The sequence below is a fragment of the Dipteris shenzhenensis genome, chromosome 8 (genome assembly GCF_047967505.1).
Source record: "Dipteris shenzhenensis isolate YYH24624 ecotype China chromosome 8, Dip_SZ_1.0, whole genome shotgun sequence".
NCBI lineage: Eukaryota > Viridiplantae > Streptophyta > Polypodiopsida > Gleicheniales > Dipteridaceae > Dipteris > Dipteris shenzhenensis.
The window spans coordinates 16,654,718-16,675,107 of NC_141603.1; the positions used below are offsets into that span (position 1 = coordinate 16,654,718).

Consider the following 20,390-nt stretch of genomic DNA (forward strand, 5'->3'; position numbering starts at 1 on the left):
GTCAGCCCCTTGCAGGGCTGCATTGCAGCTCCTATTTGTAGGGGAGGTGGGTCTGCCCACCTGGCTAGGTGGTCGGTTCCTACAGCAGGGGGTCAACCAGCATGCTGCAGCCAACTGGGGGAGGGGCTGGGGCTATATATAGGCCCCCCTCCTTGCCTTTCATTTCATCTTAGTTGTGGAACAGTTCAGCCATATATAGAGCCAGAGGTTTTCCTCACCAGACGGGGGTTTTCCTGGCAGTTCTCTCATCTCTCGCCTTTCCTGTTTGCTGTGTGTGAGGTTGGCTCTCTCTCTCTTCATTTCAGTTCAGTTTGGATGCACTTCTCATAGCCATAGGGTTGTCAAAGTCCTCATGACTTTACCGGAGCACCCTCCGCTTGCCAACAGGCCTCACGAGATTGGGATGCTTTGCACATCCACCGGGTTTCCATACCCAACACAAGGGAAATTTTAGTTCCTAGTTGCTTTCATATGCACGTTGGGGGTGAGCCTTGGTGTATCTAGGCAGTAATTCTGAGTCTTAAGAGGACAGAGTGAAATTACATAGGTTAAACTTGTGAGATGTAATCTTCGAAACCAATGATCTTTCAGTGTAATTATCTATACCCTGATCACTCACATGCACGCTAGATAGTACACTACAAGCTATAACCGTTGGCTTCGGTTTGGGTAGAATCTGATAAGTCTAGCTCAAGTTATGGCCCTAGTAAGCCTAGGGTACAGTTAATGTTCTATTATGTGCATGGGTAGAGGGGTCATGGGGGAAATTTTAATGGGAGAATTAAAAGTCTATTTACTTAAGCTATTAAGGCCATTCCTTACTATTCGAGGAATGTTCGGTTAAATTAAACTATTAAAGCTATCCCCCACTATTCAGGTAGGAATATTTGGTTGCATGAATACATTTATGTTTTAAGAAGCCCTGAGATTTTGGCTGCTCCAAGCTGCTGCACCCTAGAGCAGCAAACTCGCATTGAGTTCTTGTCTCTTGCTGACCTCCACGCTCTAGTTTCAATCACCAGGCACTACATCCTTTGTCGTTGCTCTACATACGGAAGCATTGCAACTCCCTCCTACATCGGTAAAGGAGTGGTTTGCAGATTTATATTCTCCTAGGATTATAGAGGTTCCGTCTTAAATTCTGGAATACCATTATATTAAGATTAGGCAGTACTAACTAGGTGATCTTCATCGGCTGCTGCTCCTCCCCGTCCTTCAGCCCTGTGCCTCTCCCTCTCATCCCTCCATCCTTTACCCCTCCCTCGCAAGCCTCTTCTCACCCTCCCTCTCTCTCCCTCTCCCCTCCACCCTCTCCCTCCCCTCCCTCGCAGCCCCTCCTCCCTGCCCTCAGCCCCCCCTTCCTGCACTCAGCTCTCCCTTTCTGCCTCCCCCCGCCCTCCCTTCCCGCCCCCAACCCCCCTCCCCCTCGGCCTGCCCTTCTTGCCCCTTTCCTGCCCCATCCCGCCCCCTTCCTCGCCCCATCCCGCCCCCCTTCCTTGCCCCTTCCCACCCCCCCGCCCACCCATTCCCCCACCCTTCGACTCCCCTCTCTCGGCCCCCCCTCCCCTGCCCCTTCACACTCCTCTCCCGGCCCCCCCCCCCCCCCCTTCTCACCCTCTCCCAGCCTCTTTCTTCTCCTCTCCCGCCTCTTCCTTCTCCTCTCCCGGCCTCCCTCCTTGTCCCACCGCCCCTTCGGCCCCCACCTTGCCTTCGTCTACCTCCCCTCCTTCCCTTTCCTTCCGCCTTCTTGTCCCCTTGGGCATCCCCTGGCAGCATTTTCAAGAGTGGGCATATTATTATTGTGTTCGAGTCGGCCCTCCCATCTCAACCTTCAACCTTCCCATCTCAATTGACGATGCCTCCGCCTTCAGCCTTCCTCGTCCGCTTCCACCGGTCGTGAAAACTGTTACATTCTCAAAAGAGGAGTTGTGGCAGCTAAAAAAAGACACAAAGCAAGAGAGTTTGACATCACTTTTTGCTTGCATCCATGGGTCCCACCCTTCTAGGTTACATGCTAGGGATTGGATGCTTTGCTTTACTTGGAGATCTCACAATTCATCTCTCAGATGTTCGTCTGCTTGGTTGAGGTTTCTTCTAGGTTGTTTTTGACTCCTCGGATGGAGTAGGTAGAGAGCTTCAATCCAGTTCCTTAGCACTGAGCTCCAAGATGATTTTCTTGACGCCCTTATCATTGGGTTTTGACCTTGTGGAGGAGGATAATCGGACGACATCATGCTCCAGTGTCCAGATGGCTCATTCTTCAAGCAGAGAGTTAAGATCGTTGGGAGATAGGATCAGTGTAGGATTTACAGGACCCATGGGCACTATGCCAGAGATTGCCCAAGGAAGAGAAAAAAGAAAAGGCCAAAAAGGTCCACGGGTGTAGTGCCTCATAGCACCAACTCGATTAGACCTTCTTCACGATCTACTGCACATCCTACCACTTCTTGCACCGTTGGACCTTCCACCTCTCGCTCAGGATTGTCGGCTACATCCTCTCGTCTTGGACCTTCTTCTACAGCGCGACCAGGACTCTCAGCATGTTCTATACCAGTCGTCCCATGTTGGGTGTCAGTCAGAGTTTATGAGCCAGTTCCACCTCAGGAGGGTAATGATGGCGCCTCGGATCCTTCCTTACAAGTAAGAGATATTCTTGTCCTTTCCTTGTATTGATGAGGTTGCTTCTGTCCCCTTAGATGTTCATGTGGGGGAGCTTCCATCTATGGAACAACTCATTGCCGAAACCCGTGCCTTACTTGATGCTAATGCTATATTTATGGCTTCGCTTCGGCAGTCCCCTTCCTCTTCTGCTCCTCTTTCTTCACCTCTTGACAGAGGCAAGGGGGTTATTGCTTCCACTCCACCATCTGCAGGGATCCTCCGCACACCTGCGCCAGAAGCATCAAGCAAGAATTCTTTTGCAATTTTGGCAAACATGGCAACGTTTGAGTTAGAGGAGTTTGTACCCTCTACCTTTGGGGAGCAGGTGGTTCAAATCACCATGGACAGAGCTTCCCCTTCTGAAGGTGTGGGAGTGCTTTTAACAATTGACTTTCCTCCTCTTAATATGAGGGTTTTTTCCCAGGAGAGGATTGTCTCTTAGAGACTTTGGTTATATGGTGGTTCCCCCATTAGGTTCTTGCAGTGGGACTTAGGGGAGTGGGAATGGATTGATGAAGGGCACCGAGAGAGGAGCATCTCCTTCTTTCATTACACAATCAGAAATGCTAGGAGATTTCAGCTTAGCAGTAGAGGTTGGAGGCCCTCCAAAGCTCCTCATTGGAATAGTTTTCAGATTTTTGCTGAGATGTAAAAAAACTTTTGGAGAAGGCTCTGAAAATCCCTCAGGAATAGAAAGATCACTCTCTTCTTTTGGCTTTCTATTCATGGAGAGATTGTGGAGATCCAGGTTCGGGGCTGACTATACTTGTCCTCGATGCCACGCAGCAGTTGAGTCAGTACAAGCATTGCCTCTGGGAGTGCAGACAGGCGAAGATGATTTGGAAGGGTGTTGCTAGGTTTTTTAGCATTTTTCATAGAGCACCCTTCTTTATGACTTGGGGATTAGTGGCATGGTTATCTCTTACTGGCCCTCATGTGTTTTTCGAGGGACATGACTCAGACTCAGCCTTATGTCATTATACGACGACATGACTTAGTCTTCATTCTAGCTAGCATTGCAGCTTGGCATATTTGGAGGGCTAGATGTACGGAGGCGATGCAGGGTTCCCAGGTTCACCCTTCCCAGTCTATAGCTAGTATATGGACTGATACTATACACACACTGATGACCATCTGGGTGAGCATGCAGGGATCCTCCAGAGCAGCTAGAGCCAGGAGAGATGCTTTTTTCAGAGTTTGGAGAGGATCTCCATTTTTCTCTGAGTCTCCTTCAGTGTTGAGGTGGCATTTTCAGCCTCCACCTTGGATTTTTACTAGCTCTTTTTGAGCTGGTTTTTTTCTCATGATGTGCTCTCGCATTAGTGCTTGCTCTTGCGGTTTTCATTGATACTTAATGAAGTAATCTTTTTGGAAAAAAAAGATGAAGCTTTACTGAAATACAGAAATATGCCAGGTGCTTGAGCTGTGGTGGGAGGTGATCCTCATTCGCACACACGCCCTCGCTGTTTTGTGTGCCACTCTTTCAGTTGTTTTCAGCTTTATGACTATGTCTGATGAATCTAATGTGGTGGTATTAGATAATTTACCAATTTATTGTTCTAATTAAATAAATCCTCGGAAACACACTTCCTCATCAGCATGGCTCTGACACGTGTTGGGTCACACATGGGTCCTTGTATAGGCTGGGCATGCTATGGTATGGGTCATTTAGCACATCAGCCAGCCACTTGCAGGGTGTTATCCTGGCACTAGCAGAGGGCAATTGGACAGCAGCATAGGCATCAGCAAACAGAGAATATCCAGCATCCCTTAGGACATGTGTGGACTCTTTCTAGCAGCAGTGAGCAGCATCTGGCTGTCCACATGATGTAGGTTGTGGGCTCACTTTTATACTTATGTTTCGATCCTATTTGTGGACATATTTGTTACTGGTGGATTGCAATATCTCGCTGTCTATTTCCAGATCTCAGGGTGAAGCTTTATTCATGCTTGTGCACATACTTTGAGTAGGTCCATAATAATAAGTGATCTTGTGGGCAAATGTATGTTTTCTGCTGCACCTGGTGGTTTTGGCTTGGCCTATAAAGCAAGGTTCATTTGCTATTTATCTCTAATAGTTATGTCTCGTACATCTTCTTTCATTGACAGGTACGGCTTGTTGGTTGGGTTTAAAAGAGTTTGTTGTTAATGGTTATCTTGCTTCTCTATAGCTTTGAAATGCATGGTTTTAAAGTGTTTTTCACCAAAATGATGCATAAAATTCTTGATCAAGTTTTTTGTAAGATACTGTAATGGGGTTTTTCTTGCTTTGAACTGATGACGTTGTGGAACTGTGGGCATGAAATGATACCACATATGTCATGTCTGATAATGTCTTGTTTGTGAGCACAATGCACTGAAGAATCTTTTTTCTGGCAGGCATTACTTGAATTGCTGGATAAGGTTGAAAATGTCATCTCTGTTTCAGATTCTACTTCCAGTGTCATATATTGTAATTCAGTCCAATCTCATGAGCGGCAGTTGACAGTAATTGAAGTTTGCCAGCCCTTAGATGGAGTCTCTGACAGGAAGTCACCAACAGAGGGGAGAGAGATAATTGAGGCAGCTTTGAAGCATGGGGATGTTGATGCTGAATCAGTCAGAGAGGACTCTTCTTTACTATTGACTCGGGATAACCCCTCGACAAAGAAAAACACTGCATGGAGAACTTGTGCTGAAGAAGAGGTTGCACCGTGTGTTTTGGAGGCAGATCCTGACCATAAACTATTGCAGTGTGATGAACTCAATATGAAGGGAACTGGAACTGCTGTACAAGAGTCTAATGAACAAATATGCACCACAAGCCCCTTGGCTGCATCTGAAGCGCTTGCAAGTATTCATTTCCTTGTTCTGGAGGTCCGTCTTTGCTTTCAGTGCATGAGAGATTGTGTTGTTGCAAGTTTTTCACTTTTGATTTAAGTGCCATGGGTAATATGAACAGATTGGAAGGTTGTAACAGATTGAAATATTTTCAGATTTGGACCTTGTAGGTTGCTGACTTAGCTGATGAATGCAGAGGGTTCAGTGCTACAAGAAAGGTAATTTTGGTACTCTGACTTTTAATATGCTTGTGGTATTCGGAATTGTTTTTGGTAGTGCGTTTTTATCACTCATTGGGGGTTTTGTAGCTTTTTTTCAAAAATGGATGCCCTACTCGTATTTTCTCACTTTCAAAATGTTATGTTCTCTTGTGGGTGCTTTAAGGTTGTGCGGCTATTGAATGAGCACAGTGGTCTTGAACGGGTTTTATACCTGTTTGATGAGTGGTAATATGCTTTTACTTGCATGTAATGCATCTCGCTTTCGCTCTGTAGCTGTTTGTTGTCAATTTTTTCTCGAAGAACATGCTACCACTGACTTCCATCTGCATGGCAAGCAAAATATGTTTCTGCACATGATTAACAAACTTACAAAGTTTTATGCTCCCTTGTGTAAAGTTTACCATAATCGGGCAGCACACCTTGTGGTTCTTCTGAAGGGATATAATGTTGATGCTGCTTGACATAGGTCAAGAGGCCTTTATGGTTTCTAGTTTACAGCGTATGAAGTGCAGGTTCTTCACGGTTGTGCGGCCTGGTGACACTGTGAACGTCATAGGGGAGTTCGATTTGGAGGGCAAGTGTGTTATTGATCGCAATAACAATTTGTTGATTGTTCATCCAGATGTTTTAATCTCAGGCTCCAAAGTAAGTGTTATAGTCAATTATGTCTGCCTCAAAGTGGTGTAACTCTGATCAGGAAGTTCAAGCTGATAGACTAGCATTTGTCATGCTTGAGGAAACTCGTGTAAGAACCTGTGATTGTATAAATGTGTTGGGCCTGATCATTTATATCAGAGATCTCTCCTCCCATATTGTTGCAGGTTGGCTCCAGCTTCAGCTGTCCACGGAGGGCAGTTTTAGATGAGCGTATACGCTCCAGCTCTGTGGCTTTTGCTGCTCTGTTGGGGACAATGATGCATGAGCTTTTTCAGGTTCACATTCTTTGCTATATCTTCTGAAGTCCAGATTTGTGCCCAAATGTGATGTTCCTGAGTCTTTTCATGGTGACAACATGTGATCTGATGCTAATATATCCATTGTGCTGTCAAGCTTTTGCTTGCCCATAAATTGAAATGCATGTCGGTAGCTTTAACAGGCATCACAATGCTTGGTTATGCAATTAAATTTCACGAGCATGGGGACACATCACATTAGTTTTGTGCTGTTCTCAGCTCCATTGTTTTCCTGTAGATGATATCAACATCAACATTAGCTTCATACTTTTATTCCCTTGTGTTTTTAATTCAACCTTTAATTTCTGTAAAACCTCTACTATAAAATATTATCTCAAATGCTGTAAAACCTCTACTATAAAATATTATCCTGTTCTTGGGATCGGGTGCTGCTTGTAAGGACTTCTCACTCTATTTGGACCTTGACTGTTGTATGGTGTTTTACAAGTATTGTGAGTTGCAGGAGCAAAGATCAGGATTGGGATTGAATATGTGAAATCCAAGCTTGTTATCCTTGTTGCTGAGGATGGAGGTTGTTTTGCCCATTATATATAATTTAGCAATAAACATTTAGGTAATACTACGAGAGTTGTAGAAGATTTTTTGCTCCCAGAAGGGTCATCAAATCCTTTTTATTTCCAAGTCTACTAAGTCAATCTGCAAGGTTTCGATTTTGTAACATTCTAAAGTCAAAGAATGAATACATTGGCTAACCGCTTCACAAAGGTACATAGTGAAAGTTTTATTAGCAGCCAAGCTTGTCATGGTTCTTCTTAAGCACCGGATAGAGTTTGTTCTTTTTTGATAACATGTTTATGTAATTATTCACACTATTCACATATAGTACTTGACTCCGAGGTTAGCAGACTCGCAGAGTGTCAAGGACTCAGAGCAGCGGGACAGGCCGGATTCCGGCGTGATCATGGAACCATGGACCACATTCTGACGCTCAGATGTATCATCGAGGAGGCGAGATCACGGAAGCAGAGGGTTTATTGTTGCTTTGTGGATTTTCGCAAGGCATTTGACACAGTCCCGAGAGCCTGCCTCATATGGCGCCTACAGGTCTTGGGTTATGACCAGGAGATCATTTGGGTTGTCATGGCACTTTACGAGAGAGTTTTTGGCAGAGTTCGGGTAGGATCCGGGTGGACAAACAAGATCATGAGTACCATCGGGGTCAAACAAGGGTGTCCTTTGTCGCTTACCTTGTTTGGCCTCTACATTGACGAGCTTGAGACAGTGATGCAGACACAAGGGGGTGTAGGTTGCTCTCTTGCAGACACGTTGATCCAGATTTTGCTCTATGGAGATGACGTGGCTCTTTTGTCTTCCTCAGCAGAGGGGCTTCAGAGACACCTAGACGCACTATAGTCCCTTTGTGAGTCTCATGATTTGAAGGTCAACCTGGGTAAAACCAAGGTCATGATCTTCAATATATCTCGAGCCATCATGCGTCAGGAGCAGTTCACATTTGCGGGGTCATCTGTTGAGATAGTTTCATCATATACTTATCTTGGGGTTATCTTCTCCGGACCGAGCTTCACTATGAGACCTGCGATGCAGGCACGCTTGAGTAAAGGGTATGCCTCATTGGCCAGGCTAGAGAGGCAGTGCTTCCGCTCACACTTTCAGGATCCACGTACCAAGGGGTTGCTTTTTGACTCCTTGGCTCGTCCAGCGGAGATGTACGGCAGTCCTTGTTGGGGACTAGACTTGTCGGATACAGAGTGGGCCCGTGTGGAGCGGCTACAGGTTCTCATGCTATCACGGATGATTCGTGGTAAGTCATCCGTTCCTCATCAGATCATTCAGGCTGAGTTTGGGTCACCCTCTTTACAGCTAGATGCTGCATTTCAGGTCATCACATATCTGTACCCAGTTAGGGAATATGGGGATTATACCTCGGGGCGTAGCAGGCTACCATTGATAGCTTTATCCTCTTCTATTATGGCACTTGCAGCAGGAGGAGATCAGAGGTGCTAGTATGCACGTACAGAGAGATGGTTTGAGCGATTGGGGCTCCACATGGATAGACTATCTCCCTTCCAGTATAGCATGGATGCTCCGTTCTCTCCCCTCTTATCACACGAGGTCAACCAAGTTATCCGTGAGGATCTACTACAGCTACATACTTTTCAGACCTGGTTGGAACCGAGTGAACTCCGAGTGAAGCTTAGCTTCTACAGAGATCACTTCTTACATATCACAGCGGAGGGTTTCATTGACCCACCAGGATACACACAGATTCACCTACCCCACTCGATGAGGATCTCTCTTGGGCAGTTTCGGGTCTCTTCACACAGACTTCGCATCGAGAGCGGCAGAGCAGAGCGACTACCAGGGAGCGGTGCATATGCACACTATGTGACATAAAGGAGGTTGAGACAGAGGAGCATTTCATCTTCAGGTGTCCTGTGTACTATGAGATCCGAGGACGTTTTCACTGCCTCTTCAGAGATAGTTATGGGATTTTAGCCCATTTCCTCTCGTACTTAGATTAGCGGTGTTTGGCAGGTTTCATTCATGAGGCACTTAGACACCGCGAGAGGATACTCCGAGCACGGAGACAGGAGCAGACTTCTTTCTCGGTTGATTCCTCTCAGAGCTCTATCACAGAGTTCTTTCAGCTAGATCACATGGATCCCAATGAGACGAGGCCTCGACATGACCGTGACCCGGAACCCGAGACCCGACAGCTCAGACAAAGGGGCGACACACAGATCACACTTGGAGACATCCCCTCCTTGTTTAGAGTTGGAGCCCGACTGACATGGGTCACAGTAGCCATGGTTAGACGTAGAGCTACTACCAAGAGACGTGCCAGGATCACACCTCTGAGTGGCCGACAACACTCTATTGCGGACTTCATGCCTCCACTGTCTCATCCATCCTGATATCTTGCTGTTGCTGGGGATGATGATGATGATGATATTGATGATGATGCTGAGATTGATATATAGTCGACCACCGACATCACTATGTTGTACTTAGGACTTAGTACTGCCACTCTGCATTTTGCATTGGTATGGATGCTCGTTTAGTAGCTCCACTATCACAGCTCGTTGTATCAGGATTTTCACAGTCTCATAGAACCATCGTCTTCCGAAGACTGTAATAAACTTTCTTTCTTTCTTTCTATCTATCTAGGCAAAGCTGTAATTGACAAGAGGCAAGCAGCTCATTCTTACTGGGAACCTAGACTACAAGGAAGCATTGTTTTATCAAATAAGGCCTTGTTCTGCTTGGGTGGGGAAACTTTACTATTGATGGTAGTGTCCTTTGATCAAGTCTAGTTTTTAAGCATTGGAGGTTTGACATTGCATCTGTAGTCCTCGAATGTGTTAGGGTGTATAATTATAACAATGGATTTCAGTATTGCTATTAAGGATCTTAAATTAGGATAAGGGCTGGTAAAATTTTGAAAGGCAAACACTCGCATTGCCTCCAAATTTAACTAGAGATTCTTGGATCATATTCGCATGAATCGAGCTCCCTAAGGTTTAGTTAACTATGAATAGATGGTCCTAGCGAATGCACGTAAATATCTTGTCTTGTGAAACAATACACCATTCTCATTCCTCTTCTAATCTGTGGGTGCACTTTCAAAAATAATGATGAATTTTCGTTAGCATGTACACAGTTTAGTGAAGATTCCTCGACAACGAGATCCCTTGACATTTTGGGCGAGATCCCTCGACAACAATGCATTTTGAGAACATAGTTTAACACAATCTTCTTGAAGGAAATTAGAAACTCAATACAAGCTTCATTGCAACTTATAATAGAGGTAAGTGCTGAGGATTCATCTCAACATTTCACTAACATACAAAGTGCTAAAAGGCACAAGTGTTGGAAACCCCTAACCCTACAGGGTACACAAATATTCATTCTTTTCAACATAGTGTACAGTTAGTCATGTGGTGTACTCTCTCGCTATGCCCTCTCTCCTCATCTCTGCTCGTCTCCTCTCCCTCTTTATATTTGCTCATGATATGAGAGCTCCCTTGCCCTCCACTCAGGCCTTGCGATCCTTGTGGGAGTGAGAGAGATTGAGAAAGTGGGAGCTCAAGTGTGTTCATTCTCTCTTTCGTTATGAGAGTTTTCTGTTCATTTCTTTGAGAGGAGTAGTGGGTAGGTCCTCTCATTCTAGCTCACGCTTCACTGTCGCAGCCACAAGAGAGGCGTGTCACCATTCGTGATGGAGGCCACAGATCGGGCCAATGAGCCATTGGAGGTAGTTCACTCAGATTGAAACTTTGATTGAACTCAAACTGAGATTTTACAGTCAAATCGCAGCCTTTGGTCAAGTCACACTTCAGAAGACGTGACCACAAGCTGCTGGAATCCAATCGCAGCTTCAAGAAACTATTCACGGCACTCCAACATATCGCACTTCGAGAAGCACTTCGTCTAGTGGTTGGAGATCCCAGACAGCAGGGGAGAAGCCATCAATTAGGCTGGAATACAATTCTCTGTAGAGAAACAAGTAGAAGTAGAATTTATTATTGTCCTCGGGGGGCAAAAAATGACCCATGGGACCTAATCCTCAATACAAAAAATTCCTCCGATGTGGAGGGGTCAAGAGTTTTCAAGTTCTTGACGGTATGAAAAAAGACGAGTGACAAAAGACCCCAACACTGTCGGAGAGGCAGTGGAGAGAACCGATGAGAGTTGTGTGGTGTCTACCAGTATCTGTTGAGGCATCGGCATATTAGCCGACCATAGATGGTGGCAATGTGCACAAAGAAGGCTGGATACAGGTTGGGGAAAATACTATCAATTCGAAAATGATTGTAGGCACACTGACACCCGGAATTGGAAGATCCGGAATATGTTGTTTGATGCATATGTGGTCCAAACAGTGCTCTACGGAGTAGAAGTATAGGGAGGCAGCATCTCTCCATCTACATGGAATGAGATTGAAAAATTGCAGAAAGCATTCCTACGACGACATCTAGGAGTCAAGGCTACTACCCCGTACTCTGTGCTCGTTTTGGAAACAGGCAGGAGGCCAATTGAGTTTCATGCATTGATCAGAGTGATGCAATATCTAGTGGATGTGCAACAAATGCCAACAGACAGATTACCACACAGAGCATGGACAGCGAGTATGAAACTTCAAAAGAACTATAAAAACAAGATCATATGTACAGGATGGGGGACGGACATAAGGAAATGGTTCAGCAGATGGAAAGTGGAACCATACTTAACTATGCCACGTGAAAAGGTCAATCTACAGGAATTCCGGTTGTCCTTACTATGCACCCTATAGGCTCAATGGCTGACATCAGAAAGGAAGACCAAGTTAGAATACTACCAAGATCAAATAAATCCTCTATGCTGGTCGTCATTCATGAAATCAGATGCCTCTGCTCAGCCATACAACAGCACTCTCATCCTCTTCTCTATCGCAGGAATATTGCCAGATTTTGCACACGGTCACATATCTTGGCCATAGAGAAAGGAGCTTGGCTGAATTTGTCATGACATGTCAGAGTTTGCAGATTTGTGATTGACAGACAATCGATTTTAGTCTGCATGATACTTTCTCGCAGATTCGGGAGATGCCTACTCTTAGTGCCAAGGGATCTCCGAGGTCTTGCATTCTTTTCCATAGGCCACCTCTCAGGACTGTATCAAATGCTTTCTGAAAATCTACAAAACAGCATAAAAGAGTTTTTCCTTTGAGTCTGCTTTTATCCATGAGTACTCTTAATGTGACCGGATGATCTGCAGTGCTATGCTCTTTACGGAAGTTTGCTTGTCCAATGGCCCTCTTCTTGGCCTCTTTTACCCAAGTGCTGATTTTTGCTTCTAAAAAGTTTAGCTAGTGTGGAGCTAACCATTATGGTCTTGTAATTGGTGACTGAATTTTTATCTCCCCCTTTGAATAGTGGCTGAACCCAATTCTCTTGCCAGTCAAGAGGAAAGCCATGATGTAGAGCATTTGTCAGCTGTGTGATAGCCAGTGTCGTGTCCTATCTTCTGTCCATTTTAAGAGTTCAGCACACATGTGCGTGTGGTCAGGGGCCTTTCCATTTGCCATCTTCTTCAGCCCTGTTTCAATGTCCTCAAAAGTGAAAGGGTTGATTGAAGCATATGATAGCTCTTCATTTCCCATGTTTGTTGCATTTGCATGGTTATAGAGTCTGATAACATACTCAAGCATTTCCTCATCTGATATATTTCCCATGATCTTTTTCTTCTGTCTCTTAACCTGTTTCCACCCCTTTCTCGGATTCTTGATGGAGGTGAGCAAATCAGATTTTTCCCTTTCAGAATGTAATTTCTTTTTTTCTTCGTCATGAGGGCATTGTATTGCTTCTCCTTCTGCTTGTGGAGGTTTGCATCAGAAATATGTTTCAGCTCATTGCGGAGTTTCTTGCATTCGCCATCATACCATTTCTTACATGGTAGTTCTTTATGCATTTTCCTGTCTTGAGGGATTGCTCCAAAAACTTGTGTTGCAGTATCAAGGACCGCCTCTCTGAGGGTTTCCCATGTAGGTGTGATTGCTTGTGCATTCAGCTTTGCATCGAGTGTGATGGCATATTCTTTCTGCTTGTCTTGGTCTATTCGGAAGCCTCTTGAATTGGCTGCAAGTTTCTGCACTTCTGTCTTAGTGTGGATACCAAGAGTCATCCATATTGGGAGATGGTCTGACTGACATGCAGAGCATTGACATGTGCGAGGGCATAGTCTAGGACACTGTCCCCCCCCCGTTCATCATACATCTGACTGCTCTTCCTTGTGCATTGATGGTATCATCTTCTGAAGTCCTGTGCCATAAGGCATCTATCTCAATTGCATCTTCTTTGTCCAGTTCATCATGCATGATAGGTTGAAATTGCAACTGTCCAATTCTAGCATTGAGGTCTCCCATGATTATTACCTTGCCTAGTTCTTTCAATTCTGCAATGTCTAGGCATAGTGATTCAAATGCCTCACTTGAATCTATTCCATTCTGAGCATAGAAAGGGGATTCATGGTGAGGTATATAGCATCCTGCAAGGAAGAGGGGGCTTCACCATATTCCAATTTCAACTTTATCAGCTCTGTACATGCTGATTTTTCCTGCTAAGTGTTCTTGGATCATGCATGCTACTCCTCCTTGGCCTCTCTTTTCGATTTGTTTTTGGTACATTGTGTGCACAACATATCTTGGTATTTCTGGGATTCGGCAAACCTCGTTTTCCCATGTTTCTCCCAAAAAAACTATGTTTGCTCCCTATATGAAAGCATTAATGCTGACTCCCTTATTCCAAGGGAAACCTCTATAGTTCCAGAACATTACTTGCAAAGGCGTGTATGTCCCATGGGTCTCGCTTCCCTATTTAGTGTCCTCCTGAGGAGGAGGTGTTTTGCCTTGTCTTGCCAAACGTTTTTTCCCATGTTTCTCCCAAAAAAACTATGTCTGCTCCCTGTATGAAAGCATTAATGCCGACTCCCTTATTCCAAGGGAAACCTCTACAGTTCCAGAACATTACTTGCAAAGGCGTGTATGTCCCATGGGTCTCGCTTGTTGGAAAGGTCACCTCCCCATTGTAAGCCCCCAAATGAGGAGTGCGTGGGGGAGGGAGACCTAGGGCAGGATGTGTCAAGAGAGAAGAAAGAGAGGGGGCTGCCACATGGGCAGCACCTCACAGGATTGGAACTTGCAGATGGCGTCAGCATGGCGAGGGTAGTGGGCAGGTGAAGGGCTTGCAACAGACCCTGATGATGGCGCAGTATAGGCGGGTCAGGATAGCAGGATGTACAGGAATACAGCGCAGGACACGTGGTTGGGAAGAGGGCCTGGCAGAGGCACAGATATGGCAGGATGTGCAGGCCCAGAAGTGGAGCAAGAAATGTGGCTGTCAGTGGGCAGGAGGCAGGCCTTATATAGGCTGGATCCCTGCCTTGAATGGAGGGCCAAAGGACCCTGGAAGTTTGGGCCAAAAGCCCTGGGGTGTGTGCCCTTTTAGGGCTGGACCAGCCACAGACTGGTCGGCCAGTCTGTAACAGGCTGGTCGGTTTTTTGTCAGCCCCCTTGGGGCCTATATAAAGAGGCCATTGGGCCTCATTCAATCATCACTTGGTGCAGCAGTTCAGGGAGCAGAAGGAGCAGCGGATCAGCCACTTGTGGGTCTCTATCCAGAAGGTGACAAGAGAGCTGTAGAGCTGCAGACCTAGCTCAGAGTGCTGCCCACCTAGGCTAAGGTGGAAAGGATCTGGACGGAAAGTCTATAGAAGCTCGAGGTGGAGCACGCGGACTCGAGTCTAGAGATAGCCAGCAGATAGGAGAAGGACCTTGTGGTAAGATCAGAGGACCACATCATTGGTGGGACTCTGGATTTGTCTCTTTTGTATTGTGTCCATAGTTGTGGACGGAAATATATATTTTTGGTGGTTTCTCTATCTGGTTGGTTCATTGTCTATTGATGAGTTTGCACACCTATTGTATGCACATAAGTAAAGAAGTCTGTGATTCCACACCCACATAGCACACTGTGTGAGCTCCTGGGCATTACTATAAGTCTTCCGTTGCGTGTACCCTCTGTTGGGTATTTTCTAACGCTTCCCTATTTAGTGTCCTCCTGAGGAGGAGGTGTTTTGCCTTGTCTTGCCAACCATTTTGCATATTGTTTTCTTCTTGCTTCTTGCTGTTTGGGGGTGCGGTCCTCACTGACATAAAAGGGGGAACCTTTAAGGTATACCCTGCCACTGTATAGGATAATGTTCCGCTTTAAGGTATACCTTGCTATTGTCTAGGATAAAGAGAGTGAGAGAAGGAGACAGAGTGAGAAAACACAGCACTAGGGGCCAGCAATAATGGTTGAGCCCCCGTAGGTCTTTATTGCAGTAAAACTTGTTTTGTACAAGATGAATCACGAGGGAGCAAGAGCTGAGTACAATTCTCAAGCAACTTGAGAGCTCAAAGGCTCTTAATTTATAAACTAGGCCAAGCAACAAAAAAGCGCTTTCTCTTCAAAGTAGGCACCTAATTTGCTTTTGGCTCTATTGGGCCCTCCATCCAAGTGGACTGCCATTTATCTTTGTGCTTTTTCCTTTAAACTGTGGGTAATTTAGCACTTCCAATGTCCTACACATTGCAGAAACAATATCCAACACTTTAACCCATTAGAGGTTAGCCAAATGCATGCATTCAAGTTCTTGGATCAATCCTAGTCCCTTGTGGAATTGAAGTCAACTTTCTTTGACCGGAGTCAATGTGAAAGCTTTCTCTTTTTTTCTTGGAGATCCCCTTGCCTAAACTCAAAAGCCTCTTGGTACAGCTATAAAACTTGGGGGTACTTTGAGAAAAACTCCTCATCCACCCCCTTGGCATCTAGTGTCGAGTAGTTGTTGAACTTGTTTAGGAACCTACGGGTAACCTTGCCTCTAGGTCCTTTCTTCTTTGTGTGATGCACAACTTGTTTTGGTAGGAGAATCTCCTCCATTTCTTCCATCTTTGTTTACTCTTCTTGAACTGTTTTCGCGGGTTTCTCGGGTTCTGATCCTTGATATTTCTTTAGAAGACTCTCGTGGAAAGCATTGTGGATATTCCAATTGTCTGGTGGTAGACAGTTTTGTATATACCTTTTCTTTCCCTTTCATCTTTGTGAGTTCGGCAGGAGTACCCATTCTCCTTGGAGATTCATGTCCCTTCTATGCTTATCTACTGTCTTTTGTGTTTTTCTTTGGATCTTTCTATGGCTGTCTGAACTTGAAAGAAAAGCTGTCTCGAGGTCATGAGCATACTGGTCAGCCGCAAAAATCTCGTCCTTGGTCCTTAGAATAGGTGGTAAAATCGCCTTCCAATAGATCACATTGAATGAGGCTTTTCCTATGGAATCGTGAGTGGTGGTGTTGTATGCAAACTCTACTAAAGGAAGGTACTTTTCCCACTCAGCTTTTTGCTTATAGAGACATAGCATTTTATTTTTTATTTTTCCAAAAAGAGACTTCTATTAAGTATTAAAGAAAACCGTTAGAGCAAGCTCCATATGGGATACACCATGCAATGCATGAAAAGCTCAAGAGCCAAAAAGAAAGAATTGGGGCTGATAGTGCCATCTCAATCTAGTAGAAACCTTCGAGGAAAAGGGAGAACCCTTCCAAACTCGAAGAAATACAGTCCTTCTAGAAGAGGCTGCCCGTGAAGGGCCCTGCATGCTAGCCCAAATGGCTATTAAAGTGTGAACCGTGTCAGTCCAAATACCCGTGAACACCTGTGAAGGGTGTATTTGGGTGCCATCCAAGGCCTCTGTACATCTCGCTCTCCAAATGTGCCAAGAGGCAATGCTAGCCAAGATCTCCTAAGAGGCGTCCACTGAAGCATGAGAAGCCTTGAAGGGAGTAAGTGGTACATCCTGAAGAGAGCAGGGCTCTATCACCTGCCGGCGGACCGAGAGTGCCCAAGAAGAAGGCTCACCCTCATAAAACACCTGGGGCCCAGTAATGGATAACCATGTGACCGAGCCCCAAGTCATGAAGAAAGGGGAAGTATGAAAAATGCTGAGTATCCTCGCAACCCCTTTCCAAATAGTCCTCGCCTGACTGCAGTCCCAAAGGCAATGTCGCACTGACTCCTCTGCAGAATGACAGCGAGGGCAAGTGGGATCAGCCCCAAAACGTGATCTCCATAGGTTCACTGCAATCCCTCCATCAATAGAAAGCCAAAAGAAAAGAGTGATCTTTCTATTTCTGAGGGATTTCCAGAGCCTCCTCTAGAAATTCCTACGCAAATCTGCAGTGATGAAGAAGCTATCCCAATGGGGGGCTCTGGAGGGAACCCAACCCCTACTGCTCAGCTGAAATCTCTCGGCATTACCAACCGTGAAACGAAAAAAGGGAATTCTCTCTCAGTGCCCATGATCTATCCACTCCCACTCTCCTGGGTCCCACTGCAAGCACCTGATAGGTGCACCTCCATACAACCACAACCTTCAAGATCCCAAGGCCAAAAGCAGAGGGTCGGGGTCTAAGTACCACTCCAAGCCCGCTCCATGGTCCACAAAACCAGCAATCCTGATAGGTTGAAAGGCAACCTCTAGAAGAATATCATCCGTGGATCTAGAGAGTATACCTCCATCCCCAACGTCAAAGACCAGTGCATCTTCTCCGAGACCTCGAAGAGCGATCACCTGTAGAGGAATTGCTGTCCTCGAAAAAGCTCCCATCCAAGTGGTGGAAGTAATAGGCAACTCAACTTCCCATTTGATTGGGATGGCTGCATCTATCTGCTGAACCCTGCGTGCTACCCCTCTGAGGTGACTCACGGATTGCAGTCTCTGATCCTCAGGTAGCCTGATAAATGCCTTCCAAGTACCTACTGTGTAGGCAGGGCCTTTCTCCCATCTAGACCACTGCATGTAATGGGAAGTGCCCAGTGGTCTGCCATGCTCATCAAGCATACTATCATTCCAAATGACCGGCTGCCTATCAATCTCTTCTACACTAGTCTCCTCTCGAGGCTCCAAGGGGGTAGCCTCTGAAGCGGTGGATGTGTGATTTGAAGTAGAGGACCTAACCGCGACCGGAACCCACGATGGGCCAGAGATGGTGCGAGGTGCAGGAGGGACTCGAGTAGCCCTAGGAGGGGGGGAGCCCGTGTCTGAGGCGGTGCGTGTGGAGCGGTAGGTCCTGCTCCAGCTCTCTGTCGTAAGCTAGTACGAGCTGGTTGCTTTCTGGGCCTCTTTTTCTTCTTTGGGCAATCTATGGCGAAGTGCCTTGAGGATCTGCAAATCCTGCACTGGTCTTGCCGACCTGCAACCTCAAATCTCTGGTGGAAGAAGGACCCATCGGGTCGCTGTAGCATGATGTGGTCATCTGAAATATTGGGGTCCTGGACAATGACCCTAACCCTAGGTACCCCATCCATCCTGACCGCCTCAGCAGCTGAAGAGGGTTCGCCAGGAAGAGGGGGCACCTTTGCTTCCACACCAAACCTCTCGCCAATAACTGAAAGTAGCTGGTGATAAACTGAGGGAAGACCAGGGAATCTGATGAAAACAGAAACTCCCTGCTTGTCCTCTTCAACTGGGTCAAAGCCCAGTTGAAAGGGAATCAAAAAAATCCTCTTGTAGCCTAGAAAAAGAAAACCGGCCTGTAGCAGGTCTCTCGTGACGTTCGGGGAATCTAGGCACACCTGAAAGAAACCTCGTCCCAACAAACGAACACCCTTAAGGTGGGGGGCGAGCTCCTGGGGAAGTGCCGCAAGCATCCAATCTCTAGCTTGTGACATGGAGGGGTGGGAGCCATGGATGCGTGCGAAGAGAGTCGTGGAACACTCATGCTCCAAATCCTTTTGCAGCTGTTGCAGCTAGTCTTTTGAGAAAGTGACGGTTCTCGCGGTCGGTGTGGGCGGTAACAGATTGATTGAATGGGAACCCATTCGTCAATCGAGGTGGGAAAGGCCGATTCAAAACCAAAAAAAGAACTCTATCCGCTTTCTTGAAGCCCTGGAGACCCCTAACAAAAATAGGGGTACTCCAGATGAGGGGAGAGGGTGAAAGGAAGGAGAGAGAGAGAGGAATGAGCAAGGAGAGGAGGAGTCAGCAAGAGGGGAGGATGGAGGAGAGGAAGAAGAGGGGGCAGCAAAGGGAGAGGAAGAAGGAAGAGGAGGGGAGGAAAGAGGAGAGGAGGAGTGGAGGAGAGGGAGGGGGAGGGGCTGGCAGCAGCGAGGGGGGCTGAAGCAACGCAAGGGGGAGCTGGCAGCAGTGGGAAGGGGGGGGGTGCTGCAGCAGCGCAGGGGGGAGCAGCAGGCAAGGGGGGGGGGAGGGAGGAGGCAGCGTGCAGGGGGGAGGCAGCAGGCAAGGGGGAGGGGAGGGAGGAGGCAGCGCGCAGGGGGGAGGAGGTAGCGCGCAAGGGGGAGGCAGCGCGCAGGGGGGAGGAGGCAGCGCGCAGGGGGGGCTGCAGCAGCGGAAGAGAAGGAGGGGAGTCAAGGGTAGGGGGGAGGGAGGAAGCAGCAAGGAGGGGAGGGAGGGAGCAGCGAGGAGGGCAGTAGGAGGTAGCGGGGAGCAGCAGCAGTGGAAAGTCTCAAATTCGTTGTTTATGCAGAAGGATTTCAATAAGTGGAAGGAGGAAATGCCACAACACTAGACATAGCATTTTAAGAGATCTAGCACCGTGGAATTCACAATCTCACATTGACCATCCGATTGGGGGTGAAAGGAAGAAGGAAAATCCAACTTCGTCTCCATGTTATCAAATAAAGCTCTCCAAAACAAGCTGGTCATCTGGCGTCTCAGTCACTTACTATTGATTTGGGCAGCCCATGGTGCTTGAAGATCTTTGCCATAAACAACTTTGTCATGTGGTCCGCTTTGAACATCTTGATAGGGATAAAGTGAGCTTTCTTACTAAATCTATCAATAATAGTCAAATCCCATCATTTTCATTCTTTGACCTCGGGGGATCAAAGATGAAATCCATGGCTATGTTTTCCCATGGAGCTTGTGGGCACCAGGAAGAGGCATCAATAGTCCTAGAGTCTAGTGTTTGTCATAGTTTACTTTTTTTTGGCAAGTAAGGCTCAAATGAAAATGTTTAGACTTCACAAGCTAAAATGAAAATGTTTAGACTTCACAAGCAGTCATAGTTTACTTTTTTTTGGCTCGTTGGGGAGAGACTAAAATGAAAACGTTTAGACTTCACAAGCAGTTGTAGCTTGAATGAAGAGATTTTGGACTACGTTTTGATTAGCCTTCTCCTTTAGTGCTAGCCTTCATCATGGTTGAGTCTGCCCTTC

General features: G+C 46.4%; 1 protein-coding gene across 1 annotated transcript in view; it reads left to right on the forward strand.

The window, feature by feature from the left end:
- The window catches only part of EMB2411 (DNA replication helicase), a 154,978-nt gene that overhangs the window by 8,292 nt on the left and 126,296 nt on the right, over positions 1-20,390 (forward strand). Inside the window, exons 6-10 of the mRNA XM_087377966.1 lie at positions 5,041-5,517; positions 5,652-5,699; positions 5,866-5,927; positions 6,215-6,347; positions 6,524-6,634. Of these exons, the coding sequence (XP_087234092.1) occupies positions 5,041-5,517; positions 5,652-5,699; positions 5,866-5,927; positions 6,215-6,347; positions 6,524-6,634 (831 nt within the window). The remainder of the gene's footprint in view (positions 1-5,040; positions 5,518-5,651; positions 5,700-5,865; positions 5,928-6,214; positions 6,348-6,523; positions 6,635-20,390) is intronic.